General features: G+C 42.7%; 1 protein-coding gene across 1 annotated transcript; it reads left to right on the top strand.

Moving 5' to 3' along the window:
* Window positions 1-119: 119 nt before the first annotated feature.
* On the top strand, window positions 120-23,809 carry OGFOD1 (2-oxoglutarate and iron dependent oxygenase domain containing 1). Its single transcript, XM_027620348.2, has 13 exons — window positions 120-335; window positions 2,008-2,153; window positions 7,150-7,196; window positions 10,081-10,181; window positions 12,999-13,115; window positions 13,659-13,750; window positions 13,957-14,085; window positions 14,369-14,482; window positions 15,895-15,974; window positions 16,265-16,578; window positions 20,423-20,545; window positions 20,982-21,040; window positions 21,534-23,809. Exons 1-13 carry the CDS (start codon window positions 182-184, stop codon window positions 21,693-21,695), a joined length of 1,638 nt encoding a protein of 545 aa, XP_027476149.1. The 5' UTR covers window positions 120-181; the 3' UTR covers window positions 21,696-23,809.
* Window positions 23,810-25,307: the final 1,498 nt, after the last annotated feature.

Genomic DNA, 25,307 nt, shown 5'->3' with positions numbered 1-25,307 from the left:
GAGATGGCCGCAATATCTAGAGCTTCCATTGGTAAACCAGGAATGGGTTCCGCCTCCTTTTACTTTGATACTTCCTATTGGTCGGCGCTGGGGAACACGGGAAAGGGGGCATTCTGGGAATTGTAGTCAGCCTAAAGTAGCTGCTTAATCAGTGTGGCGTGGGTCTGTAGCTTAAGAGAAGATGAATGGGAAACGGCCAGCTGAGCCAGTTTCTGGCCGGACGGGGAAAAAGGGAAAGAAGGAGGTGATAGCGGAGTTTTCGGACGCTGTCACCGAAGAAACCTTGAAAAAGCAGGTGTCTGAGGCCTGGAGCCGCAGGACGCCGTTTGGTCACGGTAACCGGGTGCTGTGAAGGGGGAGCAGGGTCTGGGGGGCCTCTGAAAGTCCTGCCACTCGAGCCGAGCCCCGGGCAGCGGGGCCACGAGGGAAGAGGCCCTTGGAGACAGTGTGACTTTGGCCACCTCTGACTCTCCTGCTGCCCTCTATCATTCCAAATTCGGTTTGGATTTAGAAATCTGAGAAGAGGAAGAAACGTAGGCCCGAGAGTTGGGAAGCAGAGGGCATGGCATGCAAGTTCGTAGTTCCTCCGAGGGCAATGATCGGTTATCCCAAAATCGTGTAGCCAGAGCATTTATTGTGAGCTGCCAGATGGCTGGCACCTGAGCTTACTCGTTTTTACACGCCTGTGGGCCGACTACGTGACCTATGGGAGTAAACGAGTGTTGAGCAAGGGAAGGAACTCACCTTGAACGATTCCAGCCTCAACTTCAGATATCACTTTAGAGGATAAGAATTCCGCTTCATGCAGCATGCTTTCCCTCCTAGAGTTTGCCATGATTTTGGTTTCAGTTAAGTGCTTTGAAGGGGTGAGTCCTGGGTGTCTGGATGCACATAAAAAGTGATAGCTCAGTGTCTAAAGGGCAAGCTCTGTACCCACAGGGACTTGTCAATATCCTCAGCTGTAGGATGGAAATAGTGATAATGTCTGCCACAGGGTTGCCGAGGAGATGAAGTGACATTATGCATGTAAAGCACCACTGTGTTTGGCACGGGGTAGGTGGTGGTGATGGTGGTGGTGGTGACCATTAATATTAGGAGGGTACCTAGAGTATCAGAGGCAATGGCTAAAGTGTTGAGACAGAAATCAAGGCATCGAAGAGTTATGCTTGAACCGATTTTTTTAAAAAAGTGTATGTTGTAACTTCCTCCAACAGTAACTTGGAGGAAAAAAAGGCAGGTTGAAGAAAAATTGCCAGCCAGTATTGCTATTCTCATTTTCTTTTTAGGGGTTGGGGGTGGGCAGAGGGAGAGGAGAGAATCTTAAGCAGGCTCCTCCCCCAGCATGGAGCCTGCGGTGAGGCTCTATCTCACAACCCTGGGATCATGACCTGAGCCAAAACCAAGAATTGGATGCCTAACCAACTGAGCCACCCAGGTGCCCCTCTATTCTCATTTTTCATTTGCTCCTCTCACTTTAATTTGGGGGGAAATGAGTAAAGAATCTAAAATATATTCAGTTCAATTAGCTGAATTGAAAACTCAAAAAAGAGCAGGAACCTTAATTTAGTGATATCACCTATACTCCTAAGGACTAGTATTTTAAACACAATATATTTAAAAAGTAGTATTGAGGGGCACCTGGGTGGCTCAGTCGTTAAGCGTCTGCCTTCAGCTCAGGTCATGATCTCAGGCTCCTGAAATCGAGCCCCGCATCGGACCCTCTGAGCGGAGAGCTTGCTTCTCCCTCTCCCACTCCCCCTGTTCGTGTTCCCTCTCTCGCTGGTCTCTCCCTGTCAAATAAATAAAAACTTTAAAAAAAAAAAAAGAAAAGGTAGTATTGAATGGAGTAAAGAAAAAGGGGAAGAGCTTATAATTCTTCCCCCAAGTCTTTAGGTACTAGATTTCTGAAAATTCATGATCATTCCCTTTTGTATTCCCTCTGCCATGCTACTTGGGTCAAAAATAAAAAAGGGGGAAAAACCATAAGTAATGTTTTCCTTCCAACAGAGGCCATTGCCATGGACATGGATCCCTTTCTTCACTGCGTCATCCCAAACTTCATCCAAAGCCAAAACTTTTTGGAAGGGCTTCAGAAGGAACTTTTGAACTTGGACTTCCATGAAAAGTATAACGATTTATATAAGTTCCAGCAGGTATTTATGTCCCTTTCACATTCACTCTTCCACTTAAGAAATGCTTTATCTACAGAATCATTCCTTACCTTTAGACTTGAGGTTTTAGATTGGGTTTGCCTTGGAGGGTCCTTGCCTTGACATCGCTAAAAGCATTCATTCATTTCACATAAGCTTACTGAATGTTAACAATGTGTTAGGTGCATAATTATTGCATGGGAGCCTCTGACATTTCCTGCCCTGTAAGACTAGACTAAGAGAGGTGCTAGTGATGGTGACAGATAGTCAAGAAATACAGTAAGCCAGTAAGTTAAGTACGTTATAAACAAAGGGGATTAAGTACATTTTGAGGATTGGTATGCTGAAGACAGTTGTACGTTGGAAAATAATACCTATTTAAATGTTTTAATTCATGTCTTTATTTTAGGTGACTTGATGTACTGCAGTACGCTGTGCATCGCAGTATGTCTGCAGAGAGTGAGGTCTATTCTTTTTTCGGTAGACAGTTTAATTTGGCAGGAAAGACCATATCAAAATCAGGGCCGGTTTTTCCAGTCTTAGAAGACAGGGCTCAGTCTAGCTATAGAAATACAGGTCATTGGCGCCTGGGTGGCTCAATCGTTAAGCGTCTGCCTTCGGCTCAGGTCATGATCCCAGGGTCCTGGGATCAAGCCCCATGTCAGGCTCCCTGCTCTGCAGGAAGCCTGCTTTTCCCTCTCCCACTCCCCCTGCTTGTGTTCCTTTTCTCTCTGTCAAATAAATAAAATCTTTAAAAAAAAAAAAAAGGAAGAAATACAGGTCATTGGTTTCCCCAGTTTGAGGGGAAATATCTTTTTAGTACCTGATGGACATGACTCTTGGAAGTCCTTTATAAAATCTCAAGGATATCAGCCCTTAAAAATCACAGAATAAAATAAAAATGGAAAAGATGAAGGATTATTTTGTTTTCTTTGCATTTAACCCTTTGATTTCTCTTTATCTGGGATAAGAGAGTAAATAACAGGATTTCCTTCTCTTACTTTTATTCTTTTGCCCTAGAGCTTATTATGTTCCCCAGTCTCTCTATCTTTGGGCCTTAACACATATAATTGAATTAACCAAGTTAAATACACACATGATATGACTCTTAGTAAGTCAGGAAATCTGATAAAATTAAACTTTTATCCTCGTGAAGTTACGTCGGTTAATTAAAAGTCACAACTGTCTGCCTTTGTAATTATATCAACTTCAATAACAGTAGGTCTCAGGGCGCCTGGGTGGCTCAGTCGTTAAGCGTCTGCCTTCAGCTCAGGTCATGATCCCAGGGTCCTGGGATCGAGCCCCGCATCGGGCTCCCTGCTCAGCGGGAAGCCTGCTTCTCCCTCTCCCACTCCCCCTGCTTGTGTTCCCTCTCTCGCTGTGTCTCTCTCTGTAGAGACAAATAAATAAAATCTTAAAAAAAATAAACAACAGTAGGTCTCTGTTGATTCAGGGCTATATGTATCTCTGATTACAACCCCTTAGGATTTAAACTGGTTTTTACTTGATGCAATTTGGTAGATGAAAACACTTCTAACTGTGATGTCAGTGAGTGGCAATATAATAAAAAGGGCTCTGGGTAATGAGGAGGGAGAAAAAGATTACTTTAGATCACATGGGTGTTAGGTGAAACTCTGCTGTGAATAATTTTTACTATGCTCACTTTGGGATTGAACTTCTTCATCCTAAAAGAGTAGATGCAAAACCTATTTTCAGTCTCCTGTCCCTTCAGACTTTGCTTATATCCCCTTTTCTTTGCTTGTGCTATGAACTATCTTAATAATGGGGTCTGTGACGTCTTACAACCTTCCTAAGCAAGTGTGTCAGTAGGAGTTGCCTGATATTCTGGATATTTGAAAGCAAGTGTTACTGAGTGCATGCTATATGCCATGCTAAGTGCTTTATATTTATTAATTCATTAATAAATTCTCATAACAGAATGAATGAATTAATTCATTAAGTCCTCATAACAGTCCTATGAAGGAGGTACCTTCCTATTCCTGTTTACAGATGAGGGGAGTACATTGGTTTTTTTTTTTTTTTCTTCCCTGTGACATGAAAGAAAGCTGTTCCTAGGGGCTCCTGGGTTGCTCAGTCGTTAAGCGTCTGCCTTCGGCTCAGGTGCCCTACATGGGGCTCCCTGCTCAGTGGGAAGCCTGCTTCTCCCTCTCCCACTCCCCCTGCTTGTGTTCCCTCTCTCGCTGTGTCTCTCGCTGTGTCAAATAAATTTAAAAAAAAAAGAAAGAAAGAAAGCTGTTCCTAAGAAAAAAATGCTTTTGACCTAACTTTGCCCCTCACAGAGGGCAGATTGGGGATTCTTCTGCTCCTCTTGACAGTAGAATTCCGTATAAGTTGTCTGTACTTTCTCAAATACTCCTTCTCTCATTCTCTGTCCAGCCCACTTTGCATCAGGCTTTTACCTACAGCTCCACTGAAACTACACTTGTCAGGCTCACTCATAACTTCCACATTAGTAAATCCAGGATTCATTTTACTTGACCTTCCAGCTGCATTTGAGCTGCTATATTACTTCTCCTGGAGATATTTTCTTCACTTTCGGGATACCACGCTCTCAGAGTCCTCCTTCTACCTCCCTGGCAAGCCCTTGGTTTCCTTTGGTAGGTCTTCCTTTTGTACCTTCTTTTTTTTTTTTAAGATTTTATTTATGTATTTAATTGACAGAGTGAGAGACGGCATGAGGGGGAACACAAGTAGGGGGAGTGGGAGAGGGAGCAGCAGGCTTCGGGCCAAGCAGGGAGCCTGATGCGGGGCTCGATCCCAGGACCCCGGGATCATGACCTGAGCCAAAGGCAGTCGCTTAACCAACTGAGCCACCCAGGCGCCCCCTAACTTCTTAATGATAGAGTACTTTAGGGCTTTGCCCTTGGGCCACTTCCTGGCAGATTTCCAGGGACTCCCATGGCTTTGCCTCTACTCTTGGATATCTGTTAAGTGTTTCACACTTAAGTCCAAAACTAAGCTCTTGGTCTTCTTCCGCTAAATCTGCTCCACCTGCAAATTTACCCAACCAGTGAATGGCAACTCGATCTTTCCAAGTGGCTCAGGCTAAAAACCTTCCATTCCTCTCTCACCTCATACCTAGTTTGTCAGGAAATTCTGCAGGCTCTCTCCTCAAAACATATCCAGAAAAACCCACTTCTGTCCACTTGCACTACCAACAGCCAGTCCAAGGCATCCTTGCCTCTCATCAGAATTATTCTATTAGCTTATTGGCCAGTCTCACTGCTTCCACTCTTGCCCACCTACACAATCACAGCCATTGTGTTCTTTTAAAATGACAATGGACCCAAGAGAATTGAAAACATGTGCACATAAAAACAGGTACACAAATGGTCATAGCAAGTTATTCATAATATCTAAAAAATTGGAAAGAACCCAAATGTCCATTACCTGATGAGTGGACAGATGAGTTTGGTCTGGCCACATGGTGGAATATTACTCAGCCAGGAACAGGAATGGCATAGCAATGCTGCTGCAACATGGAGGAGCCTTGGGAATATACTGAGGGAAGCTGGACATGCAAGGCCACGTGCTGTAGGATTCCAGTTATCTGTAATGTCCTGACTATGCAAATCCATATAGAGAGGCAGAAAGTAGATTAGTGGTTGCCAGAACCTTGCAGAAGAAGAGTATGTATGGTGACTGCCTAATGAGTATAGGGTTTCTTTTTGGTAAGGGGGTGATAAATGTCCTGGAATCAGATAGTGGTGGTGGTTGCACAACATTGTGTATATACTAAAATCTACTGAATTACACATTCAGATGGTTAAAATGGTAAATTTTATGTTACATGAATTTTATCTCAATTTTTAAAAATGTAAATGGGATCCTATTACTCCTTTGTTCAAAGCCTCCAAAGGTTCCTCATTTCTTTGTCAGAAAACCAAAGTACTTAGAAGAGCTCTAACGCATCCCATTGCCTCTTTGGCCTCATCTCCTCCTGCTGTCCCCCGTACTCTCTACACTCCAGCCACACAGTCTCCTTGGATGTTTTGACTAGACCAGGCATGCTTCACACCCAGGACCTTGAATCCTTTTTTTTTTTTTTTCCAATTAACTTATCTATTTTGAGAGAGAGAGTGTGTGCGTGGGGCAGGGCATGGCGCAGGGAGAGGAAGAGAGAATCTCAAGCAGCGTCCGTGCTGAGCGGGGAGGCTGACATGGGAGCCTCACAACCCTGAGATCACAACCTGAACTGGAATCAAGAGTCACGCACTTAGCCGACTGAGCCACCTGGGCACCCCAGGACCTTGAATCCTCTTTTTTTTTTTTTTTAAGGTATACAATGTTTTCTTTTTTTTTTTTTTTAGAATTTATTTATTTACTAGAGAGAGAGAGAGAATGAGAGATAGAGAGCACGAGAGGGAAGGAGGGTCAGAGGGAGAAGCAGACTCCCCACTGAGCAGGGAGCCCGATGCGGGACTCGATCCCGGGACTCCAGGATCATGACCTGAGCCGAAGGCAGTTGCTTAACCAACTGAGCCACCCAGGCGCCCCGACCTTGAATCCTCTTTGCCTAGACACTCCCTTTGGCATGTTTCTCAGCCTCCTTCAAGGCTTTGCCTCACTCAGCGAAATCAAGCCTGGCCACCGCGTTTGTACTTGCAAACCCTTTCCCATCTTCAGCACGCCCAGTCCCTCATAGCCTGCTGCTTTTCCCTGCGCCTTTGTCACCTTCTTGCATGCTAACCATCAGCTTTTTGTGTTTATTGTCTGTCTCCCTCAAAAAGAATATAAGCTCCACTGTCGATAACTATTTAAATATTTGTTGAATGGAATAAGGCCCAGGGGCGCTAAGTAACTTGCCCGAGTCACAGAGCTGCCATACAGCGGGGCCACAGGTCAAACCCAGGCAGCTTGGCTTCAGAGTCCAGGCTCTTCACCACAATCCTACACTGCAAGGGGACTCACTGAACTGCTTTCCTCTGAGTATAATATATGAAGGAAATCCTTTTTTTTTTCTTTTTCTGTGATCAAGTCGGATGATTTGAAGAAGAGAAGAGAGCCTCACATCTGTGCTTTAAGGTAAACAATCATATTTGTTGGGTGCAGAAAATGTTATGTCATATAACGTTATGTCATTACCCCATTTTGTAGAGGAGAAAACAGATTGAGAGATTCAAGGCTTCCTAGATGAAAACCAAGGGAGCTAAGCTACAAACTCAAATCAGTCTGATTCCAGGGCCCACCTTCTCAGTGATAAAATGTTCGACTTTGTTAGTAATTAAGGAAACACTGCTGGAACCATTTTTCACATATTAGGTTGGCAAATATTCGAAGCAAAATCCCCCAGTGTTGACAGAAGTATCAATCCCTTTCTTACATGATGGTTTTGAAAAATGTATCAAAACTCTTAAAATTATGCTTACCTTTTTATAGTGTCATTCCACTTATAAGAATGTATCCTGAGAAAATAATTAAGGATGTGCTCAAAAATTCCATACAAGGTTGCATGTTGTAATGTTGCTTAAAATAGTAGGAAAAAAATGTTCTAAAGACTTATTCATTTGAGAAAGAGAGAGAGTGCGTGCACTCTAGTGCAAGTTGGGGGAGGGGCAGAGGGAAAGGGAGAAAGAATCTTCAAGTAGACTCCCTGCTGAGCACAGAGCCCAGTGCGGGGCTCGATCCCATGACCCTGAAATCATGACCTAAGCCGAAATCAAGAGTCGGACACTCAACCCACTGAGCCACCTGGGTGCCCCCAAATAGTGAAAAACTATATACAAATTAAATGGCCATGCATTGAGATTTACATAGATAATGGTAAAAGCATGAGTGGAAAACTCTACAACCATTGAATATGACATGTGTGAATTTTAATACATGAGAACAATAAACCTGATTTCACCAATTCTAAGACACATTTCTTTTACATTTTAGCACTGCTGGGATCCTAAGACACTGCAGTGTCTCACAAATTACTATTGTGTCCTATTTTAATTGGCAACATTTTTTTAAGTGATAGCAAAATAATGATACTTCTTCCAGAGGAGGCATATTAGAGTTGATGCAGTACACTTGTCAAGAGAAAAGATGGGGCACCTGGGTGGCTCAGTCGGTTAAACGTCTGCCTTCAGCTCAGGTCATGGTCCCAGGGTCCTGGGATCGAGCCCTGCATCGGGCTCCCTTCTCAGAGGGAAGCCTGCTCCTCCCTCTGCCTGCCATTCCCCCTGCTTGTGCTCTCTCTCTCTTTCTCTCTCTGTCAAATAAATAAATAAATAAAAATCTTTTTAAAAAAAGAGAGAAAAGACGTTAAAACAGCACACACAGTGAATGATTTTTAAAAAAGAGATATATTTGGCTATCTGTGTAAAAAAGAAAAAAGAAGAATGGAATGTTTAAATCTGGCTAGTTGGATTTCAGATTTCTTTTAACAGTTTCTTTTTACTTATAGAGGGTTTTTCCCCCTAGTTTTGCTACAGTAGGCACATGTTACTTTGTAATAACTGTTTTTCATTTATACAGAAGTCATTTTTTTCTCGTTCTCTTTTTTTCCTCTGGGACCTTTTGATATATGATGGCAGTCTGCACAGATTGTTATTTCTTCCCAATTCTGAAGTATTACTCCTGTATTAACTGCACCTCATAATGTCTCATATTTCTTTAGACCTTTTGTTATTGTTGTTCCAAAGAGAGATACCTGTAAGGCATTATCTCTTTAGTTCACAGCACGCCTCTGGTAAGCATTTGCTGTGGGACTGAGGTTCCATTCTATTGCCACAGGATAATAACTGGATGGTGTGTTAGACAGGATTCCTTGGTCTATAGAAAGGTGATCTTTATACTTCCCAGTTGGGCTCTGTGATTTCTCCATTAAATTCGATTAACAAATAATAATGACAGAAAGTAACCCTGGCCTTGTGACCCTTTCATAGAGTGACTAGAGGAAGAGCTTTTTATGGAATACATTTGAGGAAGCCAGTGTTACCAGTAAAAGAAGGATTTAAGGCTTTGATAATAGTTGCTTAAACCATCAAGACTTTGCAGAAATGTTTGCTACCCACATCTCAAGCCTGGTTCAGCACTTTGTTCTGCTGGCTCATTAAATACAATTTGCAACTCTGTTTTTGAAGTTACATGGTATTTCTGGTTGGACCAACCTAGCACAGCGTTTTATAGAATTTTTTGGTTTGGTAATGTATAGTGTGGAAGAGGGACTTGGTATTAAAATGTTAGGAGATCAGCCTGGAGACTTGATACTTATGAACAGCACAGTTGCATTTTATGGGAATTCCAATTGTGTACATTTGGACTAAGATGATCCAAAAAATACTGTCTGTGTGTGCAAAATGTGAACTGACTTAAGTCCTTTCAAAATGTTTTCAACTCATGAAGAGTAACATAATTCCAAAGTTGATTGGCTGAGTGAGTTATAAATTGTGTTAAAGAGATTTCTATACAGAGAGCCCCATTAGCTGGCAAATGGAAATGTTCGGCATCTCTTATTGGTATCGTGCTAGCATCAGAACTTCTATAAAAGATTTTCCTGAGCCTACAGTTAGCATAATATTCACCATTATTGCAACTTAAAGTTTTTAATCTGCAGCAGTGTCACCCAAGTGGTCATTAAGCAGTGGAGTAGTATTTAGTGCCAAAAACCATGTCTAAAAATCAGTAACCTCGGAAAGGAACATCAGTGTGCTAAATTATGACAGAGGGCAAAGCATGCCCTCTGCCGTGATAGAGCATACTATCAATTTAAGAGGAAGAAAGTAAAATGAAATAGCAGAGCAAAACTATATTACAGTAGATGGATTTGTATTTCTTTCTCTTTCTGTCTTTATCTCACTTCCAAGTCCTAAACTGCGCAAGTTTAAAGTAAAGAAGCTACTACAGCCTCCGGGAAAAAGTAGCTGTGGCCAAGATCCAAACGCTGTGGCTAACAAGTTACCTTTGTTGACATTTCTAGGAAAGTTCTGTTTGAAGATTTCCGGACTTGGCTTGCTGACATTTCCAAGATTGACCTGGAATCAACTATTGACATGTCCTGTGCTAAATATGAATTCTCTGGTAAGAAAGATAAAGCTCTTGATGTTTAGAGGACTTACAGGCTTTAGCTACACAGTGGCAGCAAGAGCATCGGTGTGCCAGAATCCTAGACTTGGACACGTCCCCCCCATAGCATTAGGACCTTCTTGATAAGGAAGATTTGACCCGGTTCGTATACCAAAACTCCTATCTTATTGGAAGGTATAAGGCAGTGGTTCTCTTTGGTGAAAATATGATGAAAGCCATTGACCAAATTTTCAGAAAAATGCTGATAAGGTAGGCACACACACCAACTTCGTGTAGAGCATCAGGAAACTCGGAGGTGGTATTGTCAGCTCTACTCTTGGGCTTCCTAGGGAGCAAATATCCCTCGGTGCCTCTTTTTCTTTTTTTTTTTTTTCTTGTGGTTGTTCTTTGGAAGATAAGAAAAGACTACATTCTTAAGGAAGAATCTTCGAACAGTATAGAAGGATACAGTGTAAACCTTGACAGTTCCCTGCACTTTCTCCTCGTCCCCCTTTCTCTTCAGAGGTATCCATTGTCACCAGTTCCCTTTGTGAGCAAAGAAATGTCTTTTTGAAAGCGTGTTTGCTTTTTCACCTGGAAGGAAAAGTGTTTTCCTTTGTTTCACTAAGTAAAATTTTGATGTGGGTTTACTCTCATACAGTATAAAGTATAAGGGGGAAGTATACATTGGTAACCACTTTTTGAGGCTAACTGAGTGATACACAGGATGAGTCCTATCAAAAGCCCTTTTTTTAAAAACTTTTTTCTTTTTAATTGAAATCATTTCAAACTTACAGAAACGTAGCAAGCATAGTATAGTTTTTTCCCATTTTACTTGAGAGTAGGTTGCCATCCTGTTCCAGGACCCTCGTGTACTTCAGTTATTCCTACAACAAGGACATTCTCCTAGATGATGGCAATAAACCATCAAAATCAGGAAATTAGGATCGATACATTATTCCCATAATTCCCATTATTCCCATTCCCAAGTCAAAAAAATGACTTCTGTATAAATCTGCAGGCTCCATTCAAGTTCCATTATTTGGTCCTTGATTGCAAAAGGATCCCGTCCAGGATTGCGTAGTTATCATGCCTGACTTGGTCTCCCACAATCTAGAACAGTTCTTCAGTCTAGCCTTGACTTTCATGATCTTAAGTCTTCTGAAGGTTTACAGATGACTTATTTTGTACATTTGCCCTCAATTTGGGTTTGCCTGATGCCTCCTCATGATTAGATTCAAGCCTTGCATTTTTGGTAGGAATGTTACAGAATTATGTGGGGGTTGTTTTGTTTTTTGTTTTGTTTTTTTAGTGCATCTTATCAAGTGGTATATGGTTTCTATGTGTCATAGTCTAGTGATACTTTGATTACTTAATTAAGGTGGTAACTGATGTCAGGCTTTCCCACTGTAAACTTGTTCTTTTTCTTTCTGTAAGTGAATAAGAATTTTTTGGGGAGATACTTAACGATTATGTAAATATCCCATTTCTCCTCCAATTTTGATTCGCTTATTTTAGCATCCTCTGGCGTCCCCTTTACATTTATTGTCATTCTGTAAAGGAAACCTTCCTCTCTTCCCATTTATTTATTCATATATTTATGGGTCACTACTTATGTAACGGGTTGTAATCAGTTGCTATATTATAGTAATGCTCCTCTTGTCCCTGATTTGATCAAAGGGAGCACCCTTAAACTGATTTCCATGTCCTTTTGATGTGTCCCCATCATTCTTAATACATTTTACTTCCTAGCAGAGCAAGATTTTTCCAAGCTCATCTTATATGTCCCCTGCTCTAGACCCAGAGTTAGCCATTCTTCCAAAGAACCCTGATTCCTTTTAGTGACGAATCATGCTTAAAAATCAAGGTCTGGACTCTAGGTGTTTTGCTATTAGGGTGTCACTGCTCCCAGGCCTTTCAGTGGAGAAGAGGTAGCAAATACATGGATGCACACATGCACACGTGCGTTTATATGTTTATGTATGTCACTGTCTAGAAATATGTAGATATCTAACTAAATACCTCCATACATAGGAAAATTAATTCACATTGATTCCTACAGTTCCAATTCAACACCATAAGGTTTATCCCAGATTTCTCCATTTCCATATTTATAATTTCCTTCCTTAGCAGTGAGAACCATGGCTTCCGTCACCTTCAGGATATTTCTTTATCACAACAGTCCCTCCATGTGTGAACGATCACAGTTCACCATAGCAAATCCTCCCTCTCCTGCCCTGCAGGGATGCCTCCCTTGCTCAGTCCCACCTAACGGCTTTTAGAAGCATTAGCTCAAGAAATTAACGGGAACTGCTACCAAAAGATCTATGTACAGTGATGGTCATTTGCTTATTGAAGCATTTTTCTTAATAGATGAGAAATGGAAACAACAAGTCTAAGATTAATTAAAGGGGAAAGAAGGTAATTCATAATCCGTATAGTAGAATAACTACAGGGCCATTAAAAAAGCAATGACAGGTGTATATAGTGATGGTAGTAAAAAGGCCACAAAACAACCACTGTAGGACACCCTTTTTTTTTTTTTAAAGCAAACATATGTAGGAAAAGTGCTGGAAGAATATAAGCACAAATATTGTTAGTGATTATCTCTGGGGCCTGTCCATATGTGTGTTCTTCAGTGCTCTTAGAGTTCTCCATGTTCCCAGTTGTATGTCTCCGATTATAAAACAGGAGAAACGAGTGTCATTTTACAGCTGGAGGAGCTCACATTGCAGGTGAATATCAGATGGACTGATATTAAAATGCAGGGTCAGAGTAGCAACTGCTTCTTGTCAGCTTGGGGACATTAAAGTGCGTGTTGCACTATTGCAGATGCCCTCCTCTGCCATGATGATGAGCTGGAAGGGCGCCGGATCGCCTTCATTCTTTACCTGGTTCCTCCCTGGGACAGGAGCTTGGGGGGCACCCTGGACCTGTATGATGTCGATGGTAAGAGAAGTGCGTTCGCATCAGCACCGGTAGCTACTTCTGAGCTCTGAGACACAGCATGTGTCCTCCTTTGAGGAGGGGGAGCGGACACCAGCCCTGACAGCCGCCTCCCTACATTGTACTTGTAGTCGTTACTGCAGAGGTGGAGTCCATGAGCGTGAGGACTAGTCAGACCCTACTCCTGAGTACTGACCATGGAAAGCTCGAGCGCGTGGAAAGCTGCCTGGGGCCATCACTGTGCCCGGGACCAGTCTGTCTGACAGGAAGTCAGGGTCGTTTCCTAATGACTGACACCAGATGTTGCCTCTCGAAAACTCTTCCGAACTTATCCCAGCCCCGATCGATAATAGACAGATGGCGTAGTAAGAACAATGGTCAGCTAGCAGAACTGAGTGAAACAGATGGAAGGGGGTGGCGTTTTGGGATCTGCAGGGTCCATCTACTTCCCCTTAGAAATCAGAATTGTCAAGGTGAAACGAGGCGGCCTGAAAGTGGTTAGTGGTAATGAAACCACATTTGTGGTTGTCTTCTCTCCTGGCGCAGAACACTTTCAGCCGAAGCAGATCGTCAAGTCTCTTATCCCTTCATGGAACACACTGGTTTTCTTTGAAGTGTCTCCAGTATCCTTTCACCAGGTAAAGATTATAAGCCACAAATATACAGAGTACTAAGGATCATGCTTTTTAGTCCCCTGTTACCGAAACGTGAGAGCTTCCTGTTGGACTTCCGTGGCCAGGTTGTGCGCGCATCCAGCGTGACGGATCCAGAAGTGAGCGCGCCTCAGCTGGCAATCGTCCCCCTCAGCGGGTGCATTCATGCGCTGCTGGCCTTGCCCTTTCAGGTGTCCGAAGTCCTATCTGAAGAAAAGTCGCGTTTGTCTATAAGTGGCTGGTTCCATGGTCCTTCACTGACCCGGCCTCCCAACTACTTTGAACCTCTCATACCTCGGAGCCCTCACATCCCACAAGATGTAAGGATAAATGCTTGTTGTCAGGATTCTTATCTTAGAAGCTTTACTGTATGGTTTGTTTTCCTGATAATGAAACTGGACTTTGAGTTTCCTCCTTTGCTTTTCTTTGGTAAACTTTTGATAGTGTCTTTTTCTCAGGCAGAGTTTTCCAGCAATTTTATGTGTAACAAGGAGAAGATTATAAAGTGAGGCTTTGCATATATTTTACTAGCACGAAATGATGTAAGAACAAAAGCAATAGGAATTGTTAATTCACGTTTTGCATCTGCTGCTTCTTTGTAAGCATGAAATTTTGTATGATTGGATCAACCCTACTTATCTGGACATGGATTACCAAGTTCAAATTCAAGAAGAGTTTGAAGAAAGGTCTGAAATTCTCCTAAAGGAGTTCCTTAAGGTAAGCCAGCACGTTCTGGCCAGTGTATCTTGGGGACCTCAGTAGCAGGCCCTAACAGTCTCACGGCTATAAAAACTGCTTTTGTCCTTCTTGCTTCTTGGGTGGGTAAACAGGCATCACTAAAGGAGTTTTTGGTTAGTTCCTGGTTAGAATGTTTATATCATCTTTTTCATAAAATATACAGGTGATGCTAGTAGCCAACATTGGTACCAGTTGTATGCTTAGTGGGTTGAGTCCCTTGGGTGTTCCCCAGTTTTCTGGAATCTTAATGGTACACACATACATGCACGCACGCTTCTACGCTGAGAGGGAGCTGTATGTAGCTTCCTTCCTATTCATTTGGTAAATATGGTTTCCAATCAGCTTACTATTGCTTTTAGTAAAAGACAGATTATTAACTGAGCAGCAACTATTAATGAGCATTTGACAATAAAACGCAGCACATTTCAGTGGAGAGGGACTACGTCAGGAGTCAGAAGACTTAATATTCATGCCCTGGCTCTGTGGTTTTACTAATGAGCAAATCACTGAATCTCCCAGAGCTTGTAGGTCTTCATCAGTTAAACTGGGATAAGACCTGCCTTGTTCATCTTGAAGAGTTGTTGTGAGGGCCAAACGAGATCATAGACACTAGTGTGGTGCTTCACAGCTGACCCTGGGTCCATGGAAGCACAGTCCCAAGAGCTGTTCCTCCACGAGAAGCATACTGCCTCTCTCTCTCTCCCCCTCTCCCCTTCCCTCTTGAAATTTTAAAGCTGACATTAGCATATTAAGGAGTTTGAGAAGTATTACGGTAAATAAACTTTGATCCTATTTTATTCCGCTTACCTAAACCAGGCTTTGGGATCCTCTTTCCTGTTTTACAGCTGATAGGACTGCTGTTTTGAGAACACTCCTTGGGAAGCCACATTAAACAAGTATATAAAAAGCCTCTTGTGGAGCAGATTTCAATAGATTAATCAGCTTCTTGCTCTACACTTGGCTTTCTCTATTTAGAAAGCTGATTGCATAAAGGTGAGGCCTACAGAGACTTCTAGTATGATGACATTGACTGTCAAGCAGTTTCATTGTTTTTCCTCACATCTTATGAATTGAAGAGACCGTATTATGGTCTTCATTTTATAAAGGCAGGAGTCTGAGAGGTTTAGCGATTTGACATGAGACACACAACCACTAAAGGAAATAGCCCAAACTGACACTCGGGTCTCTTGGCTAAAGCATGCTGATGATTTATCCAGTCTTTGTTCTGGCTGTGCTGTATCAGGCCTGGGGACCTTGGGCAAAACGGGTGAATGTCCACTGGCCCTTTTAGGAATCAGCCAGCATGATTCTGCAGAGCGGCTTCACCTGCAAGACCAATGTGGGATCATAGAGAGACTCACTAACTGCTTCTTTCTTTGCTCATTTTCCAGCCTGAGAAATTTGCAGAGGTCTGTGAGGCTTTGGAGAAAGGAGACGTGAAATGGAGCAGCCGAGGTCCCCCTAACAAAAGGTAGAGCCACGACATTTGCCTTTGCGTGCAGCATCTGCCTGTTTGTCTGGAAGGCTCACTTCCGATAATAGGACATTTGCCAATGGTAGGACATTGGCCCTGGTGATGTTTCATTCCCAGGGACATCCAGTAGCAGGCCCTGACAGAACCTCACAGTTACAACAACCTGTGCTTTAGTAGGCTGTGCCAGGACTTCGGGAGCAGGGTACAAAACTAATGAACAGCTTTTCTTCCATGAGTCATTGTACAGGTGTGGCTTTGATGAACAACTTGGCATCACTGCTTTCCAGGTTTTATGAGAAAGCTGAGGAGAGCAAGCTTCCTGACATTCTGAAGGACTGCATGGAATTGTTCCGCTCCGAGCCTCTGTTCTTGCTGCTCTCCAACTTCACAGGCCTGAAACTCCACTTCTTGGCCCCTTCAGAAGAAGATGAGGTGGTGAACCAAAAAGAGGGAGAAGGAGCCTCTGCGGCTGATAACCGTGAAGAAGGGACGAGCCATAGGTCCCCTGGGCCAGAGAACCATCAGACGGCCTTCTGCAATAACAGCCAGCAGAGCCAGGGACAGACAGACCCAGAGTCAGAGGAAAATGAAGCAGAGGAAGGTAAGCTGTTGATATCAGTCGTCCTTACTTACCGTTAAGCATTCACTATTCAGTCATTGATTCATCTAACAACTATTACTCGAGCATCCATGACCTGCTAGGCCTGTTTTGGGAGCTGGAGGACAGAAGAGGCAAGGTCCCCGCTCTCCCAGAGCTTATGTTCTAGTGGGAGAGGATGGAGATTAAACGTGTACACAGACCACAGGAAAACGTACGCTAATAAAAGCGGTTTGCAGAAAACTTGAATAGGGTTGTGTGCTGAGGAACGACGACCGAGTGGCCTCTTAGGTGACCAGGCAACTGGAAGAACCTGTCTCAGGAGCTGCCACCTAAGCTCCGATCGGAATAACAAGAAGGATCTGTGGGAAGAATATTCTAGGTAGGAGGAGCAGCTCATACATTCTATTAGGCTGACAGTATATGTGAACAGTGGACAGAAATAGGACTGGCTTTGCCCCAAACTTCTCTAAAACATAAGAACATCAAAGAGAAGAAGGTGAACACAGCTTATTTCGGCCAAGGACCAATAATAGCCCAGGAAAAATCTCCTTGAATTTGGGAAAATAGGTAGAAGGAAATTATTAATAAAAGTAGAGGAAGTCTAAGGGCCCCTGCCTGTCTCAGACAGAAGAGTGTGCGACTCTTGATCTTAGGGTCGTGAATTCGAGCCCCACATTGGGTGTGGAGATTAGTAAGAAAAAATAAATAGGCTTAAAAAAAAAGTAGAGGAAGCCTTTCATTATCTACAGACAAGATCAAACAGAGAAAAATATAGGAAATTTAAGAGGTAAGGCTTCTGTGGAAATTTTGGCACCCGTAAGTGAGCGTACACAGCTCAGCACCTACTAAATCCGACGAGAAAATCTGCTGCCCGGTTCCTCTCCTCAGTTGTACTCTCCCTGCTTCCACTCTGATTTTTGGAGAAGGCCCTGGTTGCAGTTAGAAGAGCGAAGACAAGGAAGGTAGATGCCCACGGACACGTAGCCAGCAGTGTGACACAAGGACCGCATCACGCAGATGCTGTGGCCTCGCAGACTGACCTGTTGCTTTGGTCACCACGGATTTAGAACAACCAGAGCCAGGTGGCTTTTTCTGTGCTAGTCAATACACAGGATAGCCTTTCTTTAAGATAAAGGTTGGCTTTCCTTGATAATTGATACTGGCTTCTATACCTGGGCCCTGAAAGGAATCAGGTGAAGATCAGTGGGGCCTCATGGGCTTTTTTAAAAAAAGTATCTGTTGGGGTGCCTGGGTGGCTCAGTCAGTTAAGCATCTGCCTTCGGCTCAGATCATGATCCCGGAGTACCGGGATCGAGTCCCGCATCGGGCTCCCTGCTCAGTAAGGAGCCTGCTTTTCCCTTTCCCCCTACTTGTGCTCTCTATCAAATAAATAAATAAAACTTAGAAAAAAAAAAAAAGTGCTTACTTACCTCTATTCCTTCTTGGTTTCATTTTCATGGGAACCTGGACCTTGGAAAAAATCTATACAGGCAGCCAAAGGATGCTTTATTCTATTACTGAGCATCGACTGCATGCAAGGCCCTGGGCCAAAGCAGGTGGGAATACAGAGGTAAATGTGAAAAGTAACTGTAAAGTTCATCATCTTAAAGAAAATGGTGGGGACAAAGCCATGAAGGAGCAGAATTTTCCTATTTTATTAAAGTTAAGCTGGCATAAACTCGAATGAGAGGTTTTATAACTTCAGGATGTTAAATGTAACCCACATGGTACCAACAAAGAAAATAGCTATAGAATATATGTAGAAGAAAATGAGAAAAGAATTTAAACATTTCAATACCAAAAAATCAACTAAACACAAAAGACTGTAATGCAGGAACAAAAAAAACTATAAGGCATTTAGAAAACAAATAGCAAAATGACAGAATTAAGCCCCTTTCCTAGCAATTACCTTAAATGTAAATGTAATGTAAATGTAAATGACAATCAAAAGACAGAGATTGGCAGAATAGACAGGAACACAGGATCTGCTATCTGCTATCTACAAGAGACTCACCTGAAATCCAGAGACACAAATAGATTGAAAATAAAAGCATGGAGAAAGATGTTCCATGCAAATAGTAACCAGAAGAGAGCAGGAGTGGTTCTACTAATATCAAACAAAATAGACTTATCTATCTATCTATCTAAGTAAGGCTCCATGCCCAACGTGGGGCTCAAACTTACGGCCCTGAGATCAAGAGTTGCATGCTCTCCCGATTGAGCCAGCCAGGCACCCAAACAAAATAGATCTTAACTCAAAGATTAGAAGAGACAAAGAAGGACATTCTATATTTTTAAAAGTTCAGTACAGGGGCGCCTGGGTGGCTCAGTCGTTAAGCGTCTGCCTTCAGCTCAGGTCATGATCCCAGGGTCCTGGGATTGAGCCCCGCATCGGGCTCCCTGCTCAGCGGGAAGCCTGCTTCTCCCTCTCCCGCTCCCCCTGCTTGTGTTCCCTCTCTCGCTGTGTCTCTCTCTGTCAAATAAATAAATAAAATCTTTAAAAAATAAATAAAATAACAGTACAGCAGGAGGATACAACAATTACAAATCTTTATGCACCTGATGACAGACTGAAAATATATGAAGCAAAAACTGACAGAATTGGAGGAAGAAATCCGACACTTCTACAGTAGTAGTTGGGAGAGGTCAGTGCCCGAGAGGACTTAACCCAATAAACCAGCTAGATGTAACAGGTGTAATACAGAGCATTCTACCCACCAACAGCAGCATATACATTCTTCTCAAGTGAACATGGGACATTTTCCAGGACAGACGATAAATAGTCTCAGTAGATTTTAAGCTAGATACCGGGGCGCCTGGCTGGCTCAGTCGGTGGAGTATGTGACTCTTGATCTTGGGTTATAAATTCAAGTCCTAAATTGGGTGTAGAGATTACTTAAAATCTTTAGAAAAGTAAAAAATAAAAGATACCATACAAAGTAGCTTCTTTAACCACAACAGGATGAAGTTAAAAAGAAACAAGCGATCATCCTCCATAAAAAGACATGAAGGAACCTTAAGTGCATGTTGCTGAGTGAAAGAAGCCAGGCTGAAAAGGCTACTTATTGTATGATTCCAACACTGTGACATTCTGGGAAAAGGCAGAACTCAGGAGAGAGTAAAATCAGTGGTTGGAAGGGATTAGGAGGAAGGAAGGGATGAATTAGGTGGAGCACAGAGCTTCTTTAGGGCTTAACGCCCTATTCTGTATGATATGGTAATGATGGACACTCAACATTATGCACCGATCAAGACCCATAGAACGTATAGCACAAGGAGTAGACCCTAATGTCAACTATGGACTTTAGTCAATAATAATGTATCAGTATTGGTTTGTCAGTTGTAACAAATGAATCACACTAAGATAAAACATTAATAATAGGAGACAGGCAGTTGGCAGGGGGAATCTATTTAAAATTATAATATTCATATTATAATTTTTGGCAGCTAAATATATTCCATCCAGAATTTCTTGTAAAAAAAGAAATAGAACATCAAGTCCCTCTGCCCCACCAAATAGTACACGATACATTTCTGACAGTCACTGTAAGTAAGGCTGGTTTGGTGGAGCAGTAGGTCAGAGGGTTTATGGGAATGGTTTCCCTTTAGTGCTGGACCATTCCTACTTATTATTCCCTCGCAAACTCGCAGTTGTATCAAAGTTATTTATTTTCTTAAGCAGGCTCCACACCCAGCATGGAACCCAACACAGGGCTTGAACTCACGACCCTGAGATCGAGACCTGAGCTGAGATCAAGAGTCAGACACCGAACTGACTGAGCCACCCAGGCGCCCCTGTATCAGGGTTATTTTAAGTTTTTTCTGGCCTTCTGTTTCTTCTTAGACTCAAGTGTTCCCACATGCCAGGGAGAACTGAGGCGTTGGAAGACCGGTCACTACACTTTGATCCATGACAACAGCAAGACTGAATTTGCCCTAGACCTACTTCTCTACTGTGGCTGTGAAGGTAAGAGGCAGGAAGGACAACAGTGAAGGGGCAGTCTCCTGGTGACCCCCTCCAGCTGACCAATTCAGAAGTGATGTGCCTTGGCCGGGATCGCAGATCATAGAAGCTTTCTGTTGGAGGGGATCTTGGGGGTCATGAACTTCAGTCTCCCAACCCAAAGGATTTATATCTGACTAAGGAATGGGGTGATGTGGACCAAATCATAATTTCCCTCCAAATAACCGTCCTTCCAGGTGCGTTTTATATTCAATTCTTAGTTTTCATTTCTTACTCAGTGTGGATTGAATGGTAAATTCAAGCTCCTAAGTCATAGAGTTGGTTACTACAGAGCTCCCAGAACCTCCAGCTTTAAGCAGCATGGGATTGGCAGTGGAAGCAGAGGATGGAACTCCTGCAGTGAGAAATTTCTGAATGCTGTTTGTTTTCCCTTTGTAAGGCTGGGAGCCAGAATATGGTGGCTTTACTTCCTACATTGCCAAAGGTGAAGATGAAGAGGTAAGTTGCTTCTGACAGCAAACTGCCCTTTTTAGTTCTTGAGGAAGGTTTCATTCTTTAGAAACCCAATTTTTATGACCTTCTGCCAGTGTCTTTAGCTGATAAATCCATGATGGTCTGCCTGGCAGTGGTTCTAATTTCTAGTAGAAAGTACTTGGCAGGGAATAAAGATGCCACAGGATAATCCGTAAGCATTGCTTCTACCCTACTGAGAAATTCCATGTAAGCTAAGAGTTACATGGTGCATTCCCATGAAATCTTTTAATATATAAGAAATAAATGCACTGGGTAAAATCGTTTTGGGTATGTGTTGGAATGGGGCTCATTGGAAAATGCCTTGACAGCCAGAGCAATAGCTCCTCCTAGTAAAGGATCGTTTAAAAGATCCCTATCGCCAGTCTAAGTACATGATGTGAAAACATGGTGAATCATGAAGAAAAGAGTTGAGAATAAGTTCGGTGTTCTGATGTGTCATTGTATTTGCTTATTTCAGCTGCTAACAGTGAATCCAGAAAACAACTCTTTGGCACTGGTCTACAGAGACAGAGAGACTCTGAAATTTGTCAAGCATATTAACCACCGAAGCCTCGAACAAAAGAAAGCCTTCCCAAATAGAACTGGTTTCTGGGACTTCTCATTTGTCTATTATGAATGACAGGGCTGGGCAAAGCTGAAGGAAAGAGACCCTCGGGACTGGAAAGCATGCAGGAGCCACAAGGTGACCTGTGTGACGGTGTCCTTAAAATCTGTGTGTGGTAGGACTCATCATCACTGTCCTCAATCTAGACCTTGAGCTTGGAGCGAGGTACTTCTCTCTTGATTAAAAAAAAAAAGGCTTTTTTGTCTTTTTTTTTTTTTTAACATTGAGTTTTTCATTTTCCATAATGACCTTCCTTAGTGATTTTTTAAAAGTTTTTGTGTGTGATAAAATATACACAACGTCAAGTGTACCATTTTAACCATTTTTAAATGTACACTTCAGTGACATTCAGTATGTTCACATGGCTGTGCCCCCGTCACCACCATCCACCTCCAGAACCTTTCCATCTCCCCAGACAGAAGGTCTGTCCCCGTGAAAGCGTAGCCCCCCACCCCCAGCCCCTGGCAGCCCCCATTCCACTTTCTTTCTGTCTGTCTGTTCTTAGAAGTGGAACAATACAATATTCATCCTGCAACTGGCTTATTTCACCGAGCATAAAGTCTTCAAGGTTCATCCGTGTTTCCAGTGATTTTTTTTTTTTAATACTCAAGGCCGATCCTGCCCTTCCTAATCGCACTGGTTTAGAACATTGCAGAAACTTCTAGCCTCTTCTTGCTGGGCTCATGATACTTCCTCCCACTGCTTATGGCTTTGTTTCACTGACTCTCCTAGGACAGTGTAGACTTAGATGACGGTGTTCCTGCCTTGATAAACTCGGGCCTGGCCCAAACCACACGGCCCCCGCCTCAGGAGACTTCAGGATGGTAGAGAGGGCTGCTTGTGCCCTGTATAGTGGCTCCTGGGGCTACTGCCTTTCCATCCTGGAGTTGGGACTCTGGCCTCACGCATCTTTCCTTTTCCTAAACACTCTAGGGTCGGCTATAAAACTTGTTGCCTTTTTTTCTTTAAAAGGACAAAGGATAAAGGCCCCATCAAAATGCCAAGAGGCTGTGCACTCTGTTACATTCTTTTCCCCTGGACTATCGTGGGGGTTACATGAGAAGTACCACATGTCCATGTGGGTGTGCCAAGTGGGCATCGGGGTCACTGCATCTTTACCTGAAAGATGCTGTTCTCATTCTATTCTTGTCTTCTCATTTCCTCTCTCTTTTTTACACGTATTACTAGCTGTTACCATAGCTTTTATTGGGGGTTTTATTAATCAAGAGCAAAAGCACTGGGCTTTTATCTTCGTTAATCTCGTGACACTTTGAGTACTGACTGTATTCTAAAGTTGACCTTAAATGAGAGAATGAGGTTCACTTTCTTTTAGGTTGATGGCTTTAAAATTTAATTTCGCACCCCAGTCAGTAAAAAATGTTTTAGCATTTATACCCATTATATGGATATGTGTCTAGAAATTTTTCACATGCACTAATATTCAGTATTGTTACAAAACATATCTTTTTCCCAGGTGAGATGAGAAAGAAGCACCTAGAACTAGTGTTCTAATGGTGTCTTCCCATGCCCACATGGTACCGGGCCAGTGTACATGCATACTATTTTGGAGACCACAGTTTTTTCACCATGGTATAATAACACTCACAGATTACACCTACTGTGTAACTAATGGCTTACATTTCAAAGCTTGCCTTTTCTTTTCAGTTGCTACAGACTGATTTCACTCACTTGCTTTCTGGTGTGTTTTTATGATGGGGAGAGAGAGGGGTGAGGTTCTAGTGAACCCGTCAGTGGCGTAACTGGAAGCGGAGGGCCCAGGAGAAAGTGCCAGGCAGGTGAAACCATCACATATGCCAAGCTGGGAAAATAGAGACTCATGGCTCTAGGTGACACGTACGATGCCACCCAGCTTGTCCTGTTCTGGAGTGCTCTGTCTAAACCTTAGCAAACTACACAAGCGTTAAAATGTGCTTATTAGTTTCTCCTTAATCTCAGTGTGTCTATGGTCTGTCAACATGGCAGAATCTTCTATACACTATGGAAAAGGATTTCGGTGCCTGAAGGGAGAGCGAGTCCCTGAGGGCCAGACTCTGATGTTTGTGTCCGTTACATCATCTACAGCAGCTCCTCTTAGAGGACCGTGTAGCTCTCACAGGTCCCTTTCCTGCACTAAGTGACTAAGAAGCTGTTTTTCCTAGTACTTCATTCTTCCTCTTGATCTTTAGGGCTTCTGCCAGTGTCAACAACTGTTTAGTGGCAAAAGAGGAATTAAAACGTGGGCATCTTTGAAATACTTGTTTCAGGTAAGAGCTATGATGTTCACCTGTATAATATATGGCATCTTCTCTCTTAATTCTTAACAGTGAACCTCCAATTCTTATCATTCCTTTTAGTAAAGATTTTTTTTCCCCCAAAGAGAGCAGCTTTATATTTTTTCAGATTATATATATAATACATGTTCATTGTGAAGAAGCAGAACATGGAAAAATATAAAGGAAAGGTCATCCATCTGGAATCCCACCATCCTGTGACAGCCACTGTGGTACTTCGTAATGTACTGAGACAGAGAATGTGCCTTCCAGAGACTGCTTTGCCACTTCCTACAGCTGCATAAGGTCGCCCCCTAAGAACAAATCCCATTTATATGTTCATAATGATGGAAATTAAGAACGTTTTCATAAAGTTATTTTGAGAGCATATTAGCATTCTATTAGGAGGAAAAATAAAATGTTTAAGGAAGAACTCTATTAATAATCTAACTTCTGTCCCCCATTTTAAAGACGTGGAAAATGAAGCCCAGAAGGGAAAGAGGCTGGTTTTGAACCTGGTTTTGAACCTGGCTTTTCTACTGCTCATTGACTGGCTCCCACACTCCACTGAATGCGGTGGTTTCTTTCCCGCAGAATACTGAAGGAAAAAAAAAATCACTGCTTGGGCTACCTCTCTTAGACCAGTATTTCTTCAGCCAGAAGCTTTGGCTGTCGTATGTCTTCGGTACCAGTGTGTATTTCCTTATATGCCACTGACACTGAGTGAGAAAATGCAAAGCCCGTTAGAAGGGTCCTTGTGACACCAGCTTTCCATCCCTAATGAACTGAATGTTCCTGCAGAAACACACGATTTCTTTCTCTGATTGATGCAAAATCAGCTCATGTAGACAGTTCTGAAAACTACTTGGGAATCATCCATGTGACATCATTTTAGGAAAAGCAGATTTCTGTACCATACAAATAAAAAGATGAGTCAGGAGCTTCAGCATCTAGTGTGGGCAGGGGCCAGATGGGAAAGAGGCAAAATGCAAAACACCAAGCTGCAAACGGGTTCCTTACTGTACTTCAGTTTCAAAGTGAAAGCGGAGATAATTTAGTTCTGTGATCACAGGCCTCTGCACTGGCAGATTTGTAACTGCTAATTATAAACTTTGAAACATAAATAATGTTGGAACTCATTCTTGTAAAGCACTTCTAGGGTTGCATAATTGTTGTAAAGTCCCTAGTTCTGTGATGTTGGAAGCTCCTGATGGACTGGCTGAGGATAGGCAATTCCATGGAGAGCAGCAGGTGCTTCTCTGTGCTCAGAGCACTGGCTCAGCACCACTGGGAGGAGAAAGCTGATTGAGATGCAGCCCCTGTTCTCAGTAGAGGATTAACATCAATCTAAACACAG

The sequence above is a fragment of the Zalophus californianus genome, chromosome 17 (genome assembly GCF_009762305.2).
Source record: "Zalophus californianus isolate mZalCal1 chromosome 17, mZalCal1.pri.v2, whole genome shotgun sequence".
In the NCBI taxonomy this organism is placed as follows: Eukaryota; Metazoa; Chordata; class Mammalia; order Carnivora; family Otariidae; genus Zalophus; species Zalophus californianus.
Note: the sequence above shows the minus strand (reverse complement) of the source record. Positions and strands in the feature narration are given on the sequence as shown.